This window comes from Narcine bancroftii, chromosome 1, assembly GCF_036971445.1.
Source record: "Narcine bancroftii isolate sNarBan1 chromosome 1, sNarBan1.hap1, whole genome shotgun sequence".
Classification (NCBI taxonomy): Eukaryota; Metazoa; Chordata; class Chondrichthyes; order Torpediniformes; family Narcinidae; genus Narcine; species Narcine bancroftii.
In genome coordinates, this window is record NC_091469.1 from 264,346,662 (window position 1) to 264,368,116 (window position 21,455).

The 21,455-nt window shown below is 39.1% G+C and overlaps 1 protein-coding gene across 6 annotated transcripts in view; it reads left to right on the forward strand.

Annotated features, from left to right (window-relative positions):
* stk33 (serine/threonine kinase 33) overlaps positions 1-21,455 on the forward strand; it is a 76,399-nt gene that overhangs the window by 46,094 nt on the left and 8,850 nt on the right. For 5 of the 6 annotated variants that reach the window (XM_069897432.1, XM_069897459.1, XM_069897450.1 and 2 more), the window contains 4 exons: positions 3,461-3,573; positions 5,243-5,328; positions 8,655-8,897; positions 12,498-12,578. In XM_069897432.1, the coding sequence (XP_069753533.1) occupies positions 3,461-3,573; positions 5,243-5,328; positions 8,655-8,897; positions 12,498-12,578 (523 nt within the window). Of the gene's footprint in view, positions 1-3,460; positions 3,574-5,242; positions 5,329-8,654; positions 8,898-12,497; positions 12,579-14,141; positions 14,663-21,455 lie in introns of those variants that run through there. The other variant, XM_069897464.1, reaches the window with a different exon arrangement.

The window sequence follows — 21,455 nt, forward strand, 5'->3', positions numbered from 1 at the left end:
CCCACACAGACACAGGGAGAACATACAAACTTCTTACAGACAGCACGGGATTTGAACCCATGTCCCGATCACTGGTGCTGTAATGGTGTTGCACTAACTGCTATGGCAACCATGCCGTCCCCTCTTGTGTCCCCTTTCCAAAGCTTCCACTCCTTCCTGTAATGGAGCAACCAGAATTGTGCACAGTAGTTTAAATGCAGAATAACCACAGTTTGTCTAGTTGCAGTGCGACCTCCTTACTTTTATTCTCAATGCATTGCCCAATGAAGCTTGGCACTTTATTTCTTATTCAGTGCCCTCCATGATGTTTGGGTCAAAGATACTTTTTTTCCTTTATTTGTCCCTATGCTCCACAGTTTTATATTTATAATCAAACAATTCACAGGTCATTAAATTGCACATTCCAGATTTTATTCAAGATTATTTGTATACATTTTGATTTGACCACGTAGAAATTACAGCACTTTTTATACATAATCCCCTCATTTCGGGGCATAATAATATTTGGGTCATTTGGCTTCACAGGTGTTTGTAAGTACTCAGGTATGTTTAATTGCTTCATTGGTGCAGGTATAAGAGAGCTAGGCTTGCTTCAAAGCTTTTGATCAACTATGTGAGGACCAGAATTATGCCAATGAAAATCAAAGAACCCATAATGAGGCTGAAAAACAAGAATAAAACAATAAGAGACATTACCCTAACTTTAGGATTACCAAAATCAACTGTTTGGAACATCATTAAGAAGAAAGAACATGCTGGTGAGCTCAGTAATCGCAAAGGGACTGGTGTTCCAAGAAAGACCTCCACTGCTGATGTCGGAATAATTCTCATCATAATGAGGAAAAATCCCCAAACATATTTCCAACAGATCAGAAACGCTCTTCAGGAGGCAGGTATGGATATATCAATGACTACTGTCCGCAGAAGGCTTCATGAACAGAAATACAGAGACTACATTGCAAAATGCAATCCATGGTAAAGTTGGTATGCCTTGGATCTTGGGCAGTTTGCTCTTGCCATCACTCTGATACAGGTTATTGTTCTCATTTGTCCACAAGATCCTTTCCAGGATTCTGTGCAGGTTTTAAAAAAATATTTCTTGGCAAACTGTAATCTGGCCATTCTTTCTATGGCTTGGCATCTTGCAGTGTAGCCTCTGTATTTCTGTTCATGACCAACTGACGGAGGTCATTATGGAGATCTTCAAGACTAATTGACAGATCTTAATGGAGATCTTCAACATATAATTGCAGCAATCCATCATCCCCTTGGGTTTCAAGGCAGCAACCACCATCCCAGAATGAAAGAGGACAACAATGACTACTCCCCAGTGGAACTGACCTCCACCATTATGAAATACTTCGAGGATCTGGTGATGGAACACATCAAATTGCTCATCCCAGAGACACTGGACCCAATTTAATTTGCCTACAGATGGAACTATTCCATTAACTATGCTATTGCATGTCCCTCTACTCCATCTTGACCCACCTGGAGAACAAAGCCTTATACGTCAGCTGTTGTTCATTGATTTTAGCTTGGCATTTAATATGATCATTTCCCAGAAGCTAGTGGAGAAGCTATCCTCTTTGGGCCTCAACATCCCCTCTGCAACTGGATTCTGGACTTCCTAATGCAAAGATCACAGTCTGTCCAGGTTCTGGCAGCAGAACCTCGAGCACCTTCATGGTGACCACTGGTGCACCTCAGGGCTGTGTGCACAGATGCTCACATTCATGCTACTGTCCCATGACTGTAACACCAGATCCACCTCCAACAGAGCAATCAAGTTTGCAGAAGACATAATAGTAATTGCCCTCGTCAGAACAATAATGAGTTATTACAGAGGTGTAAAATCTCATGAAATGGTGCAAGAATAACAACCTGAGTATCAACATGGGCAAGACTAAGGAGATGATTGTGGACTTCAGGAGGACCAGGGATGACGACCCCCCACCCGCCCCCACTGCACATTAATAGCTTGATAGTGGAGAACACTAAGATCCTTGGAATTCACTTAAGAAGTGACCTAACTTTGCTACTGTTCTGTCAACTTTGTACAGAAGCTCTGTTGAGAGCATTCTGGCCGGCTACACCTCCATGTTGTACCGATGCTGTAGAGCATTGGATTAGAGGTCAATCCACAGGATCATAAAAGTGGCAGTAAGAATCACTGGGGTCTCCTTCTTGTTCCCCATTGATGTGATTTGCTGACTACAGTAGACATCCAAAAATCCAGACTGTTCGAGGATTGAGTCGGTTCAGATTTTCCAGATTCTTGGGCAGTACTGTTAAAATTCATATTTAAGGATGAATAAAGAAGAGATAAACAGGTAAATTTTAATAGTCTATTCATTAGCAGATACAGCATGCTTCATTTATTAAAATGAGCAGTTTTAAAGAACAGTAAAGTGGTCATTTGTTGCTGCTGTGCATCTGTGCTGCTTACGCATGTACGCACACAACAAAGCCCACTAAATTTGAAAAGTTTGAGAGTTTTTGACAAATCCCTATTCTCAGGTGCTCCAGATTTCTGGCATCTTGATTTTTGGACTTTACTGTACTTGGAATACTATGTGCAATTCTTGTTGCCCCATTACAGGAAGGATGTGGAGGCTTTAGAAAGGATGCAAAGGTTACCAGGACATTGTCTGGTTTAGAGGATATTGAGACCATAGATATTTATAAAATCATGAGAGTTGTTGATAGAGTTGAAAGACAGAATCCTTTCCCCAGGATACAAGCATCACACACTAGAGGCCATGCGTATAACCTGAGTGGGAGGAAATTGAAGGGAGATGTGCAGGGCATATCTTTTTACACAAAGTATGGTCGATGCCTGGAATGGGCTGCCAGGAGCAGTCGTGGATGCAGCTACAATAGTAGCATTTAAGAGGCTTCTGGATAGACATGAATATGGAGGGATATCTATCAAGTGCAAGTAGCAGAGTTTTGGTTTGATTTGGACATCATATACGGCACAGATGCGTGGGCTGAAAGTCTGTTCCTGTGCTGCACTGTTCTTTGTTTTATGTTCAATGTTCTTTGACAAAACTGTTGCTTTAAAAAAGGAACAATTAACAAAGGAACAAATGCTATCTTTCAATAGCATTTTTTTCCAAATTTAAAACATAACTGGTATTATTTTTAAATTAATTTGAGCTCAAAATAATTTGAGAGCAAGATTGAGATTCAGTTTGGCCAATTATCCTGATAGTTGAAAAGCAGTTACAGTCTGTGAAAAGCATAACATTACTGATCTGGAATACACAATCTCATGAATTCAAAATTACTGCCTAGTTATCTACTTATTATTATCTTTGTCAGCAAAACAACTTAGTAAGGCTTATTGGTATGCACAAGAGCTGAAGTGCTTGTGCTATGAAGCCATCCAAATACTGATCAACAATGGTTTGGATCAACAACTAAAGGAAAATATCATCTGATTCTTTCCCTGCAGACTCTCTGGCGTACCACCATTTGTGGCAAGCTCTGAAGAGAAGCTTGCTGAATTGATTAACAGAGGAGAGCTTCGCTTCGACAATTCAGTTTTACAGGAAATTAGTGATGCTGGTAAATAAAAGATGATTTGTAACTATTTTGAACTACATTTGGTGCAAAGTCAATTGTTAAGTGCGGTCATGCTCTTGGAAAAGCAGTGTGGTGGAAGAATTGCAGGAATAAGGTATTCATTTTGTCATCTCCATTCCAGATACAGTATAATGTGGGGTTATTGTTCTTCCCATTAAAATTGGCGATGCAAATTTTGTGTCATTTTATGGTTTTATCTCACAGTTTAGAAAATACCCAATTGTTCCAAGATTGTCGATTTTTCTTTTCTCATATTTCAAGATAATTTACAATGGTTTGTTACATTTATTTTGGGGGAAAAATACAGGCCACTGTATGAAGCGTTGAAACAATCACAAAGTATGTTCATATTGCTGAGCATTACTGGGCTACATAACAAATTTGCAGTGTTAATATTGGTAGACCTAATCACATTGGATCCCGCCTGTTATCTGTAGTCTAAGATGGGGTATCTCTTGTAACATTCCAAGCCTTTGGATTACAAATGCGTGTTGTCAAACCCATGTCAAATGTTTTGTTTCAAACAATTTTTATATGTATCTGACAGTCATAAACATTTAAAAATTATTTAAATAGATTTAATTAATATGATAATTAAACAATATATATATCCAATTAAAATATGTTGAAACAACAGCAAATGGTTTAAAAATATTTAAAGTAAAGTAAAATTAGGCATCTTTCTCCACACAAGTTCCACTGTTATTCCTGTAATGAAGCTCTGTAATTCAGCTAATTTTGAATTTAGGACAGGTCTGTGTTTGCTGGAAGTCTGAAATAAAAACAGCAACTGCTGGAAACATTTAAACAGCATCCATGAAAGTTCTGTCAAAGGGTCACAGAATCTAAAATTTTACCTTTGTTTCCTTTTCCATAGGAGCTACCTGACCTGCTGAGTGTTTCCAGCAATTCTGTTTTAATTTAATGCGCATTTGCGATGTAGGTACTTGTGAGCAGCTGGACATCAGTCTTTCTCTTCAGAATTGCTGGCCACAGCCCACATGATTTAGCTCGTTCTACATTGAGGGCTAGCTCATTGTAAATTGAGGAAGTACAGGTGTGTTGATTTAAAGCAGGGGTTTTCAAACTGTCCCCTAAACTCACATTCCACCTTAACCAATCCCTATGCTATAAGTGCTCTGTGATTAGCAAGGGATTGCTTAAGGTGGTTTGTGAGTGGGAAGGAAAGGTTGAGAATCACTGCTCTAGACCCAATTGTTACTGAAATATTTTTGCTTGTGAAAAATTATCATTGGTCCATTTCCTTTTGGAGTTATGAAACCCTGCACATAACGAGTCAATTAGGCACGATTAAAACAGTGGGTTTCAAACCTTTTTCTTTCCACTCACATACTACCTTAAGCAATCCCTTACTAATCACAGAGCTCTTATGGCATAGGGATTACTTAAGATGGAATGTGAGTTTAGGAGAGCAGTTTGAAAACCACTGATTTAAAACAATTCAGTTTCAGTGAGAGTTGCCATATTTAGGAAAGAATATGAACCAAATGTTGAAGTCCTATTATTTTTAATATCTTTTCTTCCCTAATCAAAGAAAGCTTTTGCGTTTACTGAAAGCTTCATGACAAATTGTGTTCAGCTTTTTTTTTAATGATGCTGCTTGTTACTAATATGTTTCTTTTTCTTGCAGCAAAGGATGTGCTCTCGCGTCTTCTAAAAGTGGATCCTGCCCATAGAATTACAGCCAATGAGCTTCTGGACAATCCTTGGGTCACGGTAAAGCATCAGCTAATTTAATTTAATCAAATAATGTGATACATGTGAGCATTCTATACTGTGGGACGCCCCCCCTCACTAAAACAGAAGTGTGTTTCCATATGCATTCATACATTTCAGGTGGTGTTGCATGCAAGGCCTTCTAAAGCAGAAGTTTCCACAATCTGGCTACCATTTTATATTGAATATTTTTATTGACTTGTGTAACTGAATATTTTAATTATTTTATCTCCTTTTTACTTCAATTTTCATCATTTGCAGTTTTCTTGAAACAGCATGTTCTGCTCATTTATTTCATTTTCATCCTTTTACAATATTATTCAGTATTTACTATATATATATAGCCAAGCCAAAGAAGATATATATCTTTGGCTTGGCTTCACAGACGAAGATTTAAGGAGGGGTATGTCCACGTCTGCTGCAGGCTCGTTGGTGACTGACAAGTCTGATGAGGGACAGGCAGGCACGGTTGCAGCGGTTGCAAGGGAAAATAAATAAATAAATAAATAGATAAATAAATAAATATATATATAAAATATGTGTGTGTGTTTATATTTATATATAAATATTTATATATAAACATTATATTATATGTATATATACACACATCCCTTTCCCCATTTCCGAAAAGCTTGGGACCTGACAGTTTTCGGTTATTAGGTTTTTTCAGTTAATGGAACAAAACCGAAAAAAAAACCCAAAACACCATAGTAGCATCAGTTGTCGCCGCTGCTGATCCAACACCTCCCCATGCTGCCAGTCCCGACTGTGGTCTCCACTCCTGCCAGGGAGGCCACTCTCCTTGATGCTGGGACAAAGGATTCTTCTGACCTCTTGTGACTGGGAGACAGCAGCACACAGTTTGTAAACCAAGTACAGTGGAGGGAACAGAAGAAATGGAAAGAGAGAGGGGAAGGAGTGACCTGAAACAAGGATAATTGGCATTCTAATTTCTCCCCATGCACTGCCTGACCCACCAATGGCTCGAGATTCCAGCCTGCTTCTCTGAGCTGACATCCAGCCGTTCAGAGTCTGTCTTCCTGGCTGGTTCTGTGCTCTGTAGTTACCAAACTGCTGGCAATAGAGCATCAGAGCCCACATGGGCAAGTCAGGTGATCGTTTATTTTTCAAATTGTGATGTCATGTCAGTGCTGCAAAAAAGTTCAGTTAATGCAACATTTTGGTTAATGGAACTTTGGATAAGGGGAAACGTACTGTGTGTTTACATATAATTATGTACACAAACACACTCATACTCTCTCTACCCTGAGTTGCCCGGGAAATAAAACACTCAGTTGTTGATTACATGGTTGAAACAAAATACCCAAACAACTTCATGTTAATTCTTCACAAATTTGCGCCACAATGTTGGCCTACCTCTGACATGGAGCCAATTACAACTAATGGAATAATACTCAGTATCAACTGAGTAATTGAATGCAGCATTTAGCAGGTTAACTGATCATGGAATGCCTGGTGGTATCAGCACTGAGGCAGTCTTTATGTTGTTCCTCAGTTTCATGTTTGTCTGGAGGCCTGAACACTGAGATGGGTGTATTGCTGTTGTTCTGTTTCCTGCTGCCTGCTCCTTGCATGTCTGGAAGCATCAACATTGAGGCAAGACTGATGTTACTCTGCTCTCTCTTGCTTTCTCCTTTATCTAATTCTACAGACTTGTGAAGAGCTTCTGCTAATGTTGATTCGCTTTTTGGGGCCCATGTTGAACTAGGTTTGGCCACTGGTTTTTATTCTGAATGTACATTGATGCATAGCACTGTAACTAATTGAGGTGACCCTGGTGCAAGTTCAAATGTTTTTTTTTAAACTTCGTATGACCTTAAAGGTTAAATTCAATGTGGTCATGATATTCAGCATCAAATGTTACCACAATTATAGTAAACAACAATGCAAATCAGTGCTAGTAAATACTTGTATCATAAACAGTAATGCAAATCAGTACAAGCTGATCAAAAACACTTCTGAACTTCATATGACCATAAAGGTTAAATTCAATGTTGTCATGACATTCAGCATCAAATGTTACCCCAACTGAACCTCCTTGGACATTTCTAGAGTGCTCCATATTAATTTGCATGGAGAACAGACAAACAAACAGATATATATGCATGAATATATATTAGATATATATTTTTAAAAAAGCATATTTGATAATTTTAACATCTCTTCATTTGCTTTTGGCGATTTAAACCACTGTGCACAATCTGTGCCTCTAGGTCCCTTTGAATTACATGTACTTGGCTCCTAATGTGAAATTAGAATGTCAAATATGCATATGATGGATAAAAGAAGGATAGTTAGGATCCAATACAATGCTTCTTTTTAATATATTGATTCCATCCTTGAAATTGCACTGTTTTTTTAGGTTATTGGTTATGGTAATTGACTATAAATGTGATGGTTATGAGTTTGTAATGTAGCAAGACTCATAATCCTGAATTAGATAAATCTGACAGTTTATGAACTGACTGTAATGTGCATTTGACTCTTAATTCCCTCAGGCCAACCTCTGGGCCATAAATTCTGCCCGTTGTTCCAATCAATTCATATAAAATAGATTATATTCCAGTCTTTGTGCGGGATAGTATTGCAGTGTTTAATGAGAGTGCGCTTTTTTTTCCCACTAAAAATTGAACTGATAAATGTTCCAAGATGTGTGAAGTCAGTTTGAAGTGGGTATTTCCAAATATTGTGAGTTCTGTTTTACAGCTGACCTGGGGTAAATGTGCATCCAACATCACATTTAGAAATTGATCCCTCCCATTCAGTTATTTTGAATGCATTTTTTCCCAAAAGCTCAGAAATATACAAGTTGAAAATTATTATACTTGTTTCTGGTGTTACTAAAGCCTTTCTTGTTTCAAAAAAAGTAAAATCCTACTTTTTCTATTGTATTAAGCGTTTATTAATGTTGCATTGCTTTCTTCATGTGATTAAGAAAGTTTGAAAATATGGATAGTGAAAGTTTGTAATCCAGAAGAATGTAATTTGTGCAATCCATCCTTGAGTTTACACCTAATCAATTATTCATCAATGAGAATTGGAGAAATTTTTGACAAAAATGTTAGTCATCCACTCCATATAAAAATAATCTAGCTCAGGATAAGATTCCACCTTTCTTAAGTTCTGGGAATGATACCACTCTTTAAAGGTGGTTAATGTATTTACTTCAGTGATGAACTTCTAAGTCTACTTAAGAATATCAAATGCTCTAACCTCCAGCGCATATTCGCACAAAGTTACAGGATAAGGGTATTGATTTAGTTTAGCACCATACTAAAGTCCTGAACACAATTCTTGAATTCCAGGGTGATACGACAGCCATACAAAGGCCACCCAATGTGCTTGAAATGATGAAACAGTGGAAAGATAACCTGGATGGAGATGAAGAAGAAGGATCAAACTCAAATAGTTCTCTGCCAAACACTGTTTGCCAGAATAGTCAGACTAGCCAAGAAGATGGAGAGAGTCCTACCAGCAGCAATGTTATCTCTGATAGTTCCAGAGAAATTGATACTTGCAGTAATCAGTCCTACACTCCAGCCAAGCAGGTAAACATTGCATGTAAAATTTAATATGGAAAAATATCAAAGGAGAAAGCTTTCATTGCTCTGCTCATAGCTGGATGGTACTGGATAAATCCATAGCTGGATGAAACTACATTTGGGAGGTTTGAACCTGATTTGTGGATGGACCCACTGATCTTAGGGTGTCTGGTAGTTGATGTGTAACAATTAATCTTGTCTTTGATGATGAAGGAGGAAATCTGTAGTGCCCCTGGTACTGCCAGCTATTTAGTGTTTGGAATTCTTTGGTGTTGTATGAAAGCCTTGGAGAAGAATTTTCCACAACAGTTTGCCACTTTCAAGATGCACTATATTCAATATTCAGAAAGTTACACATTTTGATCTGTGAGCCGATGCTGAGCTCAGTGTGGGGTTTGGGTTTCAGCAATTATTCCACTGAAGTATTTTGATTTAACATGAAAATTGACCATTTGAGAAAGGTTTTGAGTGGCTGTCACTTTTGTAACTCCCTCTTGTTATTTATAGGTAGATTATTAATGGCTATGAGTCTACAGGGAGCCCAGTTGCCTAAAGTGTTCTCTTGGGATTGGTGTTGGGGTCTGCACTATTCATAGTTTATAGTAATGTTCTGGAAATATGTTTAGAGATTTGTCCAAAGTTGGGAGCTCTGTGAAGATCTGAGAGTTTGGAGACTGGTAAGGAGAAAAATACAGATTTGAGCAGATATATGGGCATGGATCTGTATTTATTAAGTAGTATTTTGTAACTAGAATCATTTTCCAGATGTTGAACAGCTTTAACCTCCAAAGTAGCAGTCAAGAAACTCGTTTACGTTTCTGGCCAGAGCTCTACAAACTACAAAGTCAATGGCAGAGAAAGTAGTAATGTTAGCAGTAAAAGTTCTATTGGTTCATAGGGTATCTATTTTCCATATTGGATCACTCTAATATTACCAACTCTGAGTCTGACAAACTGATTATAGACAGCACACCATGACATTAATTAACATGGACATCTAATGCTGTTTAAAAAGATCATGCAGTATTTGGTGATCTTCTATTTCTGGTAACTCGTTAAATTCTGTTTACTGTGTCATATCAGAGTTGAAAGTTTCTCGTCATTCACAAAGGCCCATGATCCTAAGCTCCCTGTTCATATCCAGAGCCCCAGTTCCTGTGTTCTCTTTAAAATAATGGCTGCACTCCCTCAAATCTTGACTGGTTCTGTTTCCCATGGCCCCCTTTAGCTTGGAGTTCAATGGTAATTTTATTATTCTACTTCATAATATTTAAAGAAAATTTCAATTAAATATGTTTATCAGAATTTTTCAGAATTTATTGTCATGAACAAGTATGAAATTCGGTGTTTTGTGGCAGAAAATTTTGTCAGAAAATTAATAGAATAACATCCAGTGGCCTTGAAAATCAATTTATCAAATTGAGTTACTACTATTTCATTCTTCCATGATAGTAATTATATTGACTTATTTTTTTCAGTTAAATCCTTGTAAAAAAGGTTTAATAGGATACATTTATGGATTAATTTCTAAAATACAATGCATTTCTATGAATAAAATTTAAGAGTGCTTGGAGGAGCAACTTACAAACTATTCTTTCCAAGGATATATGGACCAAGTGTTTAAAATTGGTTCATTCCTCTTCCATGTCATTCACTTATTCAGTTCAAGATAGTACATAGAACACATTTATCCAAAGATAAATTAGTTAAGATTTTTCCTACTAGCAGCCCTATATGTGATAGATGTCATAATGGGGTTGCTTCCTTATTTCATATGTTTTAGTGCTGTTCAGCATTAGATCTCTATTGGAAGGAAATTTTTATGTATTTTCCCATATTTTCTCAGTTACCCCATTACAGTTATCCCATTACAGCTTAATTTGGTGTGATGATAGAGAACAGTCAATTATTGGTGTCAGATTTCATTTGCTTTTGCCACTTTAATGGCTAGAAGATGGATGTATTTTGCTAAGATGGAAGGGCTCTATCCCTCCCAGTTGTGCACATTGGATGGTGCTGGGGTGGGTAGTGGCGGCGCTGAGAGGAGTGTGGTGGTAGTGCTGAGAGGGAGGTTAGTGACAGTGCTGAGAAGGGGGTTAGTGGTGGCGCTGAGAGGGGGTTAGTGGTGGCGCTGATAGAGGGTTAGTGGCTGCACTGAGAGGTGGATTAGTGGTGTCACTGAGAGGTGGATTAGTGGCGTCACTGAGAGGTGGGTTAGTGGCGACACTGAGAGTGGGTTAGTGGCGGCGCTGAGAGTGGGTTAGTGGCGGCGCTGAGAGGGGGTTAGTGGCGGCGCTGAGAGGGGGTTAGTGGCGGCGCTGAGAGGGGGTTAGTGGCGGCGCTGAGAGGGGGTTAGTGGCGGCGCTGAGAGGGGGTTAGTGGCGGCGCTGAGAGGGGGTTAGTGGCGGCGCTGAGAGGGGGTTAGTGGCGGCGCTGAGAGGGGGTTAGTGGCGGCGCTGAGAGAGGGTTAGTGGCAGCACTGAGAGGTGGGTTAGTGGCGGCGCTGAGAAGAGAGTTAATGGCAGCACTGGGGTAGGGAGAGGCGGTTCTGGGGGAGTAGTGACGCCAGTACAACATGGCAGGCATCGAGACCAGCTCTCGCGAGAATACCTTGTCGCCGTTTATTTTGCTCACTACTGCCCCCCCCCCCTCGAGATTGGCCAGAAAATTACTCCACTGGCTTCTTCATTAAACTTTGCAGCAAACTGAATAATAAAAAAGACTGAAGGTTGTACTGCCCCCTATTTCCTCACCACCCATATTTCCTCACTGCCCCCTGACTTGTCCCCATTTCCTCACCACCTACCTCCTGATTATCCGAAATGGTCAGGACTGGGCCTATGTTGGATAAAAGTTTTTTTTTCAGAGAGCTGATCATTTTTTAAAAACAGCCCAGTAGCCACAGCAAATTACTTATAACAGTGTTCAAACAACAAGGGAAGGGTTTTTAAGCATTAAAATAATGTTTAATGCTAACCAAAAAATGCTGGCTGCCGCCGATCACTGACTCCTCCCCACTGAGGCCCGCTCGTGCTGGGAACCTGAGGTCTGCAGTGCCACCGGCAGCCCGAGATAAATGAGGATTTCAGAGAATCCAATTTCGGATAATCAGAGTTGTACTATTTATATATTTATATAAAATTTAATAAAAAAGCAAATCTGTTCATCAATCATTGTTCTGAATCTGCTGGATCAAAGGAGTTTTCCTGTATTCTCTTCAGACATGTTTCATCAGTTGCAGTTTCCAGAATATTTTTTTTAGCATTTGATTACAGTTCCTATCATTGGTTTTCTTTACTTATTTGGAATAGGTTTAACAACATCAAAATAAATTTGTAGACTTGCGTCTTCTTAAGAAGATAATCAATACTTATCCAGCAAATCTGGCACTTTAGCATGTGCATAGAAAGACAGACACAGATATGCCAGATATACTGAGTGATATTTGGCAGCACATCTGAACATGGCTTTATATTTCTTTACAATTTACTTTAACAATAAATATGACACTCAATTTGGGATGAAATTTGTTTCAAAATCTACACTGATCTTGTTGCTTAATCAGATAACATTGGTAAATGAATAATTCAAATTGTCATTTTCCAGAGCTTTAAGAAGAATATTATTGCTTCGTTTCCTGGTGATGGGCCACTTACTTTGAAGAAAACGAACAAGTTCAGTAATAATGTGAGTCCCAACAAATGAAGTAAACCCAGATTAAAAATGAAAAGATTAATTTAAAGGAAATGCATAATTGGAATTGGGCTTTTAAATTTAAATTCTCACAAATGCTCATGTGAAATCTATGCAAGGTTGTGAGTTGACATTTGAAGTTGCGATTGTACTGTCTTGCACCTTCTTTGATTTTTATAGACTTGGAGAGCAAAGTTAAAGATGTACAATTTCAAACTGGGGGGATTTTTAGTCTATGGAATATACCACTTTTTAAAACTTCTTTATCTGAGGTTCCAGAAGTTAAAATAGTAATTTTGTTTTGTTAATTTGTCCCAAATATTTTCATGATTGAGAATGGTGCTTGGCTAACTTCATATTTGTAAATTACCATTATATTTCATTAGTTGTAATACTTGGCCATGAAACATTTGTGTTTCCTAACTTAAGCTGGCCAAGTACACTGAGTGTTTTGATTTCTTCCCAGGTGCAAACAGGGATTTTGAGAAAACCAATCACCCAGTGTAATTGGGTGCCTAAATGCAGGAAGACATCTGTTTATCCAATACACCAAGCTTAAATCAGTTAGATAAGTTAAATATCAATCATACTAATTATTACAATATTGTGTAATGATTGAGTGTCATGTAAACCTGGAATTTGTGTTTGTTTTATCCAAAGTGTGATTGTATTTGATACTTGCTGTCTGTAAGGGTGGTGGAGACAGAAGCTCTCGCTTGCACATATATATACTAACATAATCCACAAGACAATAGTTGAAGTGCTGGGAAATAAAATTCGGCTGGTAACTCTTTTAATGATCAGTTTAATGATCACAATGGTTGACTTTTTTTCTAAGCTTCCATGATTAATTTGTTGAAGCCACTTTAGGGCATTCTTGAGTTGCGTATTATGCAATACAGGTATTCCCTGATTTGTGATCGTAACTTGGACTGAAGGATCGGTCATATCTCGGAATGAAGTTATGTCGGAATTGTGTACTCACCTTGTTAGTCAGCATCCCAGGGTCCGTAGGCTGGGCATGACCATCTTGATTCCTGTGCGGATGCACATGACTTCAGTTGGCGCATGCATGGTGGGTTTGCGTATTAGAGTTCGGTTGACTCGTGTGCAAGAGTTAAGCCCCTTAACAATATTGAATTCATGCCCTTAACTCTTGCGTATGCGCCAACTGAACTCCAATCAGTGGACCGCACGTGCGCCATCCAAAGACTCGTGCATCCTCATAGGAATCAAGATGGCTGTGCCCAGCCTATGGACCCTGGGACACCGACTATCAAGGTACGTATGCACATTTTGGCTCTTACATGCCCTGTATCCCTGATATAGTTTGTCAAATACAACATAAACTGCATAAATTTTATACTTTTTCAACAAATTTTCGGTCATATGTGCAGATGGAAGTAAGTCACATGGGTTGGGGAGTTGGGGAGTACCTGTATAAATTTAAGTTCTTCCTTTGTTGTTTATGCTATGGATAAAGTCATAGGCAAAGACTGTGACATGTTTTGATTAGTGACCTTTTCCAATGCTTCTTTCAATACTGCTTTGAAACAGGGGAGTTCAAATATGTCACAGTGAACTAAGAATAACTCTCCTGAAGCTTCCTAACCTCTAATCACTGTGTCCCTATGGCATCAAGACAATGGTTAGAAATGCAGAACATTGAAGATCAGGAAAGTAAACTTGCATCGTACAACTATAATGCAATATGTGCTTTCTTTAGTTCTTGACTGAAGATGCTGGTAACAAAAATACTTGATTGAAACCATTTAATCCTATGTGTGCCTCTGGCACATAATGTAAGCTAATTATGTAGATGCATATAAAATAAGAATAAGATAGAGCTATTAAAGAATGGCTATGTGGAATGCACTTAAAATAATTAAAATTGTGACAAATTGTATTCAATGAAAGTTTGGATTGTGGGATAATAATAGGAATGGTGAAGCAGCATTAAAGTTGATTGGGAGAGGAAAAAGGATTGGTATAAGAAAACAGATCCTATGAAAAATGTTTAGAATTAGACAATGAAGATTTTTCTTCCTGAACACTTTTGGGTGTATTTTTATGGATGTTCAGTTGTTGATTACGAAAATCACCTTAAAAATTTCCTATCAAATTCAATTTTTCAGATGTAACTTATGTTTGCGATTTCCTATCATATTTTAAGTCCACTGGTATATTGCCCACAAAGTAAGCTGTTTTGGTCAGTCCAAGCAAGCCTAGGCATGCACTCAGGGCAGGTGCTATGCAAATGTTGTCTTCGGCTGGGCATGCTTATCAGGATAGATGCAGACAGGCTATAAAAGCAGCTCACGTATATAGATGCTGTGCATTACATTGATGTACTGTAGATTGAATGCATGTTTCTGCAAATGTTCTTCAGGCAATAGCACAGTGAGTGTACTTAACTATAGCATTTGTTGTCTTCAGGAAGATTCAATATAGCTGAAATGTCTCGTCAGTGTTGCAACAGCTGCAATACATTCTGTTACATCTTAAAAGCTCAAAAATGCAGCATGACTGCACGTATAAAGGAAGCCTATGAGCTCTTCTTCAGTTGGTCACTGACACGAAAGGCATCAGATGCTGAGTACAAATGAAAATCAGCAGCAAAATATTTTTAGGTCAGTAGAACTAATTCAATGTGCCATTATGTGATTAAACATGCTAAATTCAATAAAATTTAATGTTTCTCCAACTTCCTATGTGATATAGCAGAACTGAAATGATCTTTGCTCAATATATCCCCTCAATATTTTCAGGGAGTAGCTTCTCCAGATCAAGCTTTTACTCCTAGGTACTTTTGATCTTGCTGAATTTCCATTGAGGTGGTCTGTTTGCAAAGCAGAGTTGTGCAAAATACCACATACAGCAAAGAAAATAACTAAATAACTGGATCAATCTACACATCCATACCTTTTAATTGAAGTTCACCCTATTATGGTGTATTATTGTTCATAATGGGAAAACCTACTGCAATTTCCCTCATGCACACAAAATTTGCAGAATTACTTTTTTTTAAAAAAAGTGAAAAGTAGTGCTGTCATATTTAGCCTATGAATTTGTGCCGTAACATAGCACTGCGTCAGGTCTTGTCGGGACTTCAATGCAGAACTCACAGCTGCCACAGCATTACATTGCTGAACACTGGGATGCACCAGCACTCTCTCCACAGTGCAGAGGCAGCAAAGGCTGACATGCAAGTGAGGAGAAATGTAGGGTAGGAAGAATGCTTCTTTCCAGTTCACCTACCTGAAGAGATGAACAAGGCCCTGTGCTACTGACAGGCCAAAAACCACTGCAAGCGTTGGGCTGATCCAAGGCCAGTGATTGTTGGATGCAGGTCACAAGTTATTGTGGCAAAAGAAAAAGGCTGCAATTGATGAAGCCAGATCCTGTGGTTTATCTAGCCGTTTATGTAGGTAATTGAAAAGTGAGGCTAAGAAATGTTTCGCTTTTTAAAAAAATATATTTACGTTCAGGATCCGAACATCATTGACACAGCTATTTATGCCCATTTTTAACTGACTTTGAGAAATCCCTGGTGATCTGCTGCCTTGTGCTGTTGCAGTATTCCCACAGTGCTGTTGGGTAGTGTTCTCCAGAATTTAGACACCATTAAATGGTGGATTAGCAGTACATTTCTAAAATGGTTTGTGATCTGGAGAGAATCTGCAGGTAGCAGTGTTTGCATGCACCTGCTGCCCTTCTCTTCCTTAGTAGAGGTCCTGTTTCTGGGATTGTTGATGGAGCAGCTTAGGCAAGTACCTGCAGTACATTCTGTAGATTGTACATGTGGCAATCACCATGCGTTAATGATGAAGGGGAAACATGTTTAGGCTTGTTGATTGACTGCTTTGTTCTGAATTACACCAGACAATGGGATCTTTCTCCTGATATACTCCTTGTAGATGGTAGAAATGCTGAGGATTTTGAGGGTTGATTTTCACCATAGGATTCCCAGGCTATGATCAGATCTGTTGCTGCTATATTGATGTAGATGGTCCAACTTGATTTCTAGTTAGTCATGACCTCCAGAATGTTGATAGTGGAGGATTTGTTTATGTGCAAGGTAGGTAGTTAGGGGTCTGATTTCTTCTGGCTATGAAAATTATATGAAATAATATTTTTTTATTTATACCATAAGTCACACTGCATAATTCTCTATCTGCCAGAACGTCGAACATTTGGAGGAAATGTACAATTTCATTATTAATTTTGAAGAATCGCGGCATGGTTAGAGCAATGCTTTTACAGCGTCAGCAAACCCAGGTTCAAGTCCAGTGCAATCTCTAAGGAGTTTGTAAGTTCTTCACATGTCTGTGTGGGTTTCCTCCCATTCTTCAAAACTATTGGGGCTGCAAGTTAATTAGGGGATTTGGGTGACAAGGGCTCATCGGCCAGAAGCGCCTGTTACTGAGCTGCATGTTTAAATTAAAATTAAAGCCAGACTGCTTCTTTGGCCGAAGGGTTGCAAATCAAATAAAACATTGCGGCACGGTAGATGTGGCGGTTAGTGCCAGCGACCTGGGTTCAAATCCAGATCTGTCTGTGAGATGTTTGAACATTCTCCCCATGACTTATGGGTGTTTCCCCAAGTGCTCCGCTTTCCTCCCACCCTCCAAAAACTACAGAGTTGTTGGTTAATCAGATATAATTGGGCGGCATGGGTTCAATGGCTAGAATTGCCTTCTACTGTGTTGTAAATACATAGATTTAATTAACAGTGAACAGATGTAAAAAGATTATTGATGGGAGCAGCTGAAAATTATTAGACAATTCCTACTCTGAAGAGATTCTCCAGGTCTATCCTGGGCTGCAATGATTTGCTTCCAGCAATCATGGTCATCTTGTGTTAGGTGAAGTATGACTTCAACTGCTTCATGTTTTTTGCTTGATTTTTACCAAGATTCCTTGACATTGTATTTGGTTAAATGCTGCCTTGATGCTGAGGCTCGTCTTTCTCCCCTCACTTTAGGAATTAATTCACTTTTTTGTCTTTGTGGCGCTGAGTAGGTCATCAATGTTATTATGTTGATTCTTAAGAATTAATAATGAAATTGTACATTTCTTCCAGAAGCTCGACCTACGAGAACTGGAGAAGTATGCAGTATTACTTGAGGCAAAATGAATTGTTTGATTGACCATCAGCCTTGCTAAATGGAATGTGTTCAGGTTGATCTTCTGATCTCACTATTTAATCTGGAGATCACCACTAGGGTAAATGGCATTTATGAACAAGTGGTCCATCCCCTGAAGTGTATCTTTAGCATTCTGTGATTCCTTAGTGCACTGTCACTTGAATGAGGTTTATTATGATGCTATTCAGCTGGAGTTTTTGGGGGTGGGTGGTGGGATGTGGAGGGACTGAAAGAAAAAATAAATATACTATAAATTAAACTTTAAAGGAAAATCTTAATCTCTGGAGTTGCCTAGAAATTGGGTACAGAATTTAGATTTTAAAAACCGCTTCCTTAAAGTAAAAGCATATTCCATGGAAGAATTTGCAGACATGGTTTCCTGTTGGATGAAAATGAGTTCCATTAATGCTGTTAAAGAATGTCTGAATGATCCTGTGTTGTGGAAACTTAAGTCTATGATCATTGTTGCCATTATTTTGCTTCAAAGTGAAAGTTTTGTACTTGGAGCATGGAGCATCACAGTGTGATGATGAACTTAGGAAAGTAGATGTCCCCACATGACTAACTTTGATTAGGTACTAATAGAAAGGAACCTTACTGGCTCTCCACTCAGCTCTGGATCACTTAAACTACAGCAACACGTACATCAGGTTGTACTTCATTGACTACAGCTCAGCTTTCAACACCATCATACTCTCAGTGCTGGTCGACAAGCTCCAAAACATGGGCCTCTGTAACTAGATTCTTGATTTTCTCATCAGAAGAGCTCAGTCAGCACGAATCAGAAACAGCGCTTCCTCCTCACTGACGATCAACACAGGCGCACCTCAAGGGCACACGCTTCGCTCTCTGCTGTACTTCCTTCACACCCATGACTGTGTGGTTAGGCACAATTCAAATGCAGTTGTAGCGGCTGCTCACGGCAGCCCTACTGAAATGAAACACATTCACACAGCATGACAGTGAACCAGTAATTGAACTTTATTTGAAAATCTCGTGCTTCCTGTCTGGGGTGCATTGGTTTAAAGGAATGATGTCCGTGTGTTGCAGCGACACTGCCTGTCCTGCGACACACAACCAGGAAGTGGCGATATCTCCCAGGCAATGCGTTTGGCCAAACGCAGACTTTTCCTGAGAAGGGAAGGGGGGCCCATGCTATCTTGTCTCAACCAACTGGAGCGGCAATTCAGCCCGCGCGGTCACTTGGCCGGCTACACTGTCACAAATTTGCCAATGACACCACAGTCGTCAGCAGAATCACAGATGGCAATGATTATTAGAACCAGATTCAAAGGAAGGGGAATTCAGGAGAACATGACCTCATCAAGGGGCCAGCAGTGGAAAGGGTAAGAACTTTAGGTACCTGGGAATCAACAACTCTGAAGATCTGTCCTGGAGCCTTCATGTCAATGCAATCATGAAGAAGGCTTGCCAGCGCCTATACCTCATGAAGAGTTTGAGTAGGTTTGGTATGTCCCCAAAGATGCTTCCAAATTTCTACAGGTATACCATGGAGAGCACTCTGACTGGTTGCATCACTGCCTGGTACAGAGGCGCCAATGCACTGGACAAGTAAAAAAAAAAACCAAGAGTTGTGAACTCGACCAGCGCAATCACACACATCATTCTCCACTCCATAGAGGTCCTCCACAAGAGGAGGTGTCTTAAGAGAGCAGCCTTTATCCTCAAGGACTCCCACCACCAAGGCCATGCTTTCTTCACACTGCTGCCTTCAGGAAGGAAGTACAGGAGCCTGAAGACAAGCACAGGGCAGCACAAGGACAGCTTCTTCCACTCTGCTATCAGATTTATGAATGGACCATGAACTATAGTCATGACCACACTTTTTCTTATTTCTGCGCTAATTTATTTTAAAATGTGATTTTATAGCAATATTTGCATTGTAATTCTGCCGAAAAGAAATTAATTTCTTGACAGTAAGTTTTGATTCTGATCAGTCTGTTGGTTCAGATAGTCATCTGACTTCATAGAAATCAGGGCTATAAATTGCAAAAAGGTTAGACGTATCATGAAAACCTCCTCAGGTGCTGAACATTTACTGGATGGTTAGTAAAGAACAATTCAGCACCAATCAAGTTGATGGGAAATATTTTAGAAATAATAATAAAATCTGAAATAATCTTAAATTGGTTTGATATGGTGACAAAGAAGGTTGTTGAGGGTAATATGATAAATTGATTTTCAAGCTTATTCTCAGATAAAAGGCTACTTAGTAAATCTGGCGGCCTTGGTTTAAAAGGGCTAAAAGCAGCAGGGGTAACAGATTATCTCAATATTGGAAACTGGAGACTGGAAGGTTCCCTCGGAGTTTACTTTTTTCCGATGTACAGTATATTAATGATCTAACTATGAGTCATAATTTATGATGCAAAAAATTGAAAGTGTGGCAAACAATGAGACATAATAGAAATCTCAATTATGTGTTTTCGGTGTGGCATAGATTTTGGTACTTTTATACATTTTACCTGATTATGCATGAAATTAAAACCTTTTTGGATAAATTTATGGGTAATATTAACAAAAATTATGGGGGTGGAATTCCCTTGTGATCCTCAATTGTTCCTTTTGGGGAATTTGGCTGTCATGAATGTTAACTTCCCCAGATGTAAATCCAAATTTATTAAAATCACTTTGGCAATAGCCAGGAAATGTATAGCAATAGCATGGAAATCTGATTCCGTCTTACATATTGATTGTTGGAAAATGGAAATGCAAAGTTGTCTACCCTTGGAGAAAATTACTTATAATCTTAGGAACGATTATAACATGATCATAGATATTTGGCAGCCTTATTTGAATAATTTAAATACCTGGATAGTTCATTTATTAAATATTTTGTATTTAATTTTCATCCTTATTAGTAATTTAATATTTTTATTTTTATTTCTTTTTTTATTGTATGCCAGCTCTTTCCTCTTTTTCTTCCTCTCCCCCTCTGTCCACTGTTACTTTTCTCTTCAGGTATGGAGGCTTAATGTGCACTTTAAGGATATAATTTATCACAACCCTGTACAAAAACAAAGGCGAGAAATCAGACTGCTCAAACTACAGGGGAATCACGCTGCTCTCCATTGCAGGCAAAATCTTCGCTAGGATTCTCCTAAATCGAATAATACCTAGTGTCGCCGAGAATATTCTCCCAGAATCACAGTGCGGCTTTCGCGCAAACAGAGGAATTACTGACATGGTCTTTGCCCTCAGACAGCTCCAAGAAAAGTGCAGAGAACAAAACAAAGGACTCTACATCACCTTTGTTGACCTCACCAAAGCCTTCGACACCGTGAGCAGGAAAGGGCTTTGGCAAATACTAGAGCGCATCGGATGCCCCCCAAAGTTCCTCAACATGGTTATCCAACTGCACGAAAACCAACAAGGTCGGGTCAGATACAGCAATGAGCTCTCTGAACCCTTCTCCATTAACAATGGCGTGAAGCAAGGCTGTGTTCTCACACCAACCCTCTTTTCAATCTTCTTCAGCATGATGCTGAACCAAGCCATGAAAGACCTCAACAATGAAGACGCTGTTTACATCCGGTACCGCACGGATGGCAGTCTCTTCAATCTGAGGCGCCTGCAAGCTCACACCAAGACACAGGAGAAACTTGTCCGTGAACTACTCTTTGCAGACGATGCCGCTTTAGTTGCCCATTCAGAGCCAGCTCTTCAGCGCTTGACGTCCTGTTTTGTGGAAACTGCCAAAATG